At 62.6% G+C, this 494-nt stretch overlaps 1 protein-coding gene across 1 annotated transcript; it reads right to left on the bottom strand.

The window, feature by feature from the left end:
- Positions 1-5: 5 nt before the first annotated feature.
- On the bottom strand, positions 6-463 carry LOC103728179 (rho guanine nucleotide exchange factor 10-like protein; the record flags this gene model as incomplete). The annotated part of the gene is made up of 1 exon (XM_008826295.2): positions 6-463. A coding segment is annotated over exon 1 (411 nt), but the record flags the coding sequence as incomplete, so codon positions are not given.
- Positions 464-494: the final 31 nt, after the last annotated feature.

Here is a 494-nt window from a genome sequence, read left to right as displayed (position 1 = left end):
GAGATGATGGCGACAGAGCAGATCTCCTTGCGGTGGGCATCCCGGGCACTAGGCCGGCTGCGCACCCAGACATCAGGGTCATCAGCCATCTCATAGATGGAGCCATCCTCCTCGCTATGTTCCAGTGCTGAGCCATCAGTGGGCACTGGCTCCCGCACTGACAGCAGGGGCCCCGGGAGGTGGGCCGTGGAGCGCAGGCGGTACTGGAGCAGGATACCCTTCTTGCGTGTCAGCTCTCGGCCCGTGTGGCTGTCTGGCCCGGGCACCGGTTCATGAGCCTGGCCATCTGGCTTGTCCTCCTCAGCCCGAAGGCCCTCTGCTTCTTCCTGGTCACTCCGCAGAATGTCAGGGGCTAAGATGCTCATGGCCACGGCCAGGAAGGCCACAGGTCCACAGTGACCATTGAGGGACACCATGCCTTTTCCTGTGAGAAACAGGGCAGGGGAAAGGACCCAAGGGCCCGGGGCTTTAAGGAAGTCACCCCAGCAATGCCT

The sequence above is a fragment of the Nannospalax galili genome, unplaced genomic scaffold (genome assembly GCF_000622305.1).
Source record: "Nannospalax galili isolate Female #2095 unplaced genomic scaffold, S.galili_v1.0 C47491875, whole genome shotgun sequence".
NCBI lineage: Eukaryota > Metazoa > Chordata > Mammalia > Rodentia > Spalacidae > Nannospalax > Nannospalax galili.
The sequence above is the reverse complement of the archived record's forward strand: the minus strand, read 5'-3'. Positions and strand labels throughout refer to the sequence as shown.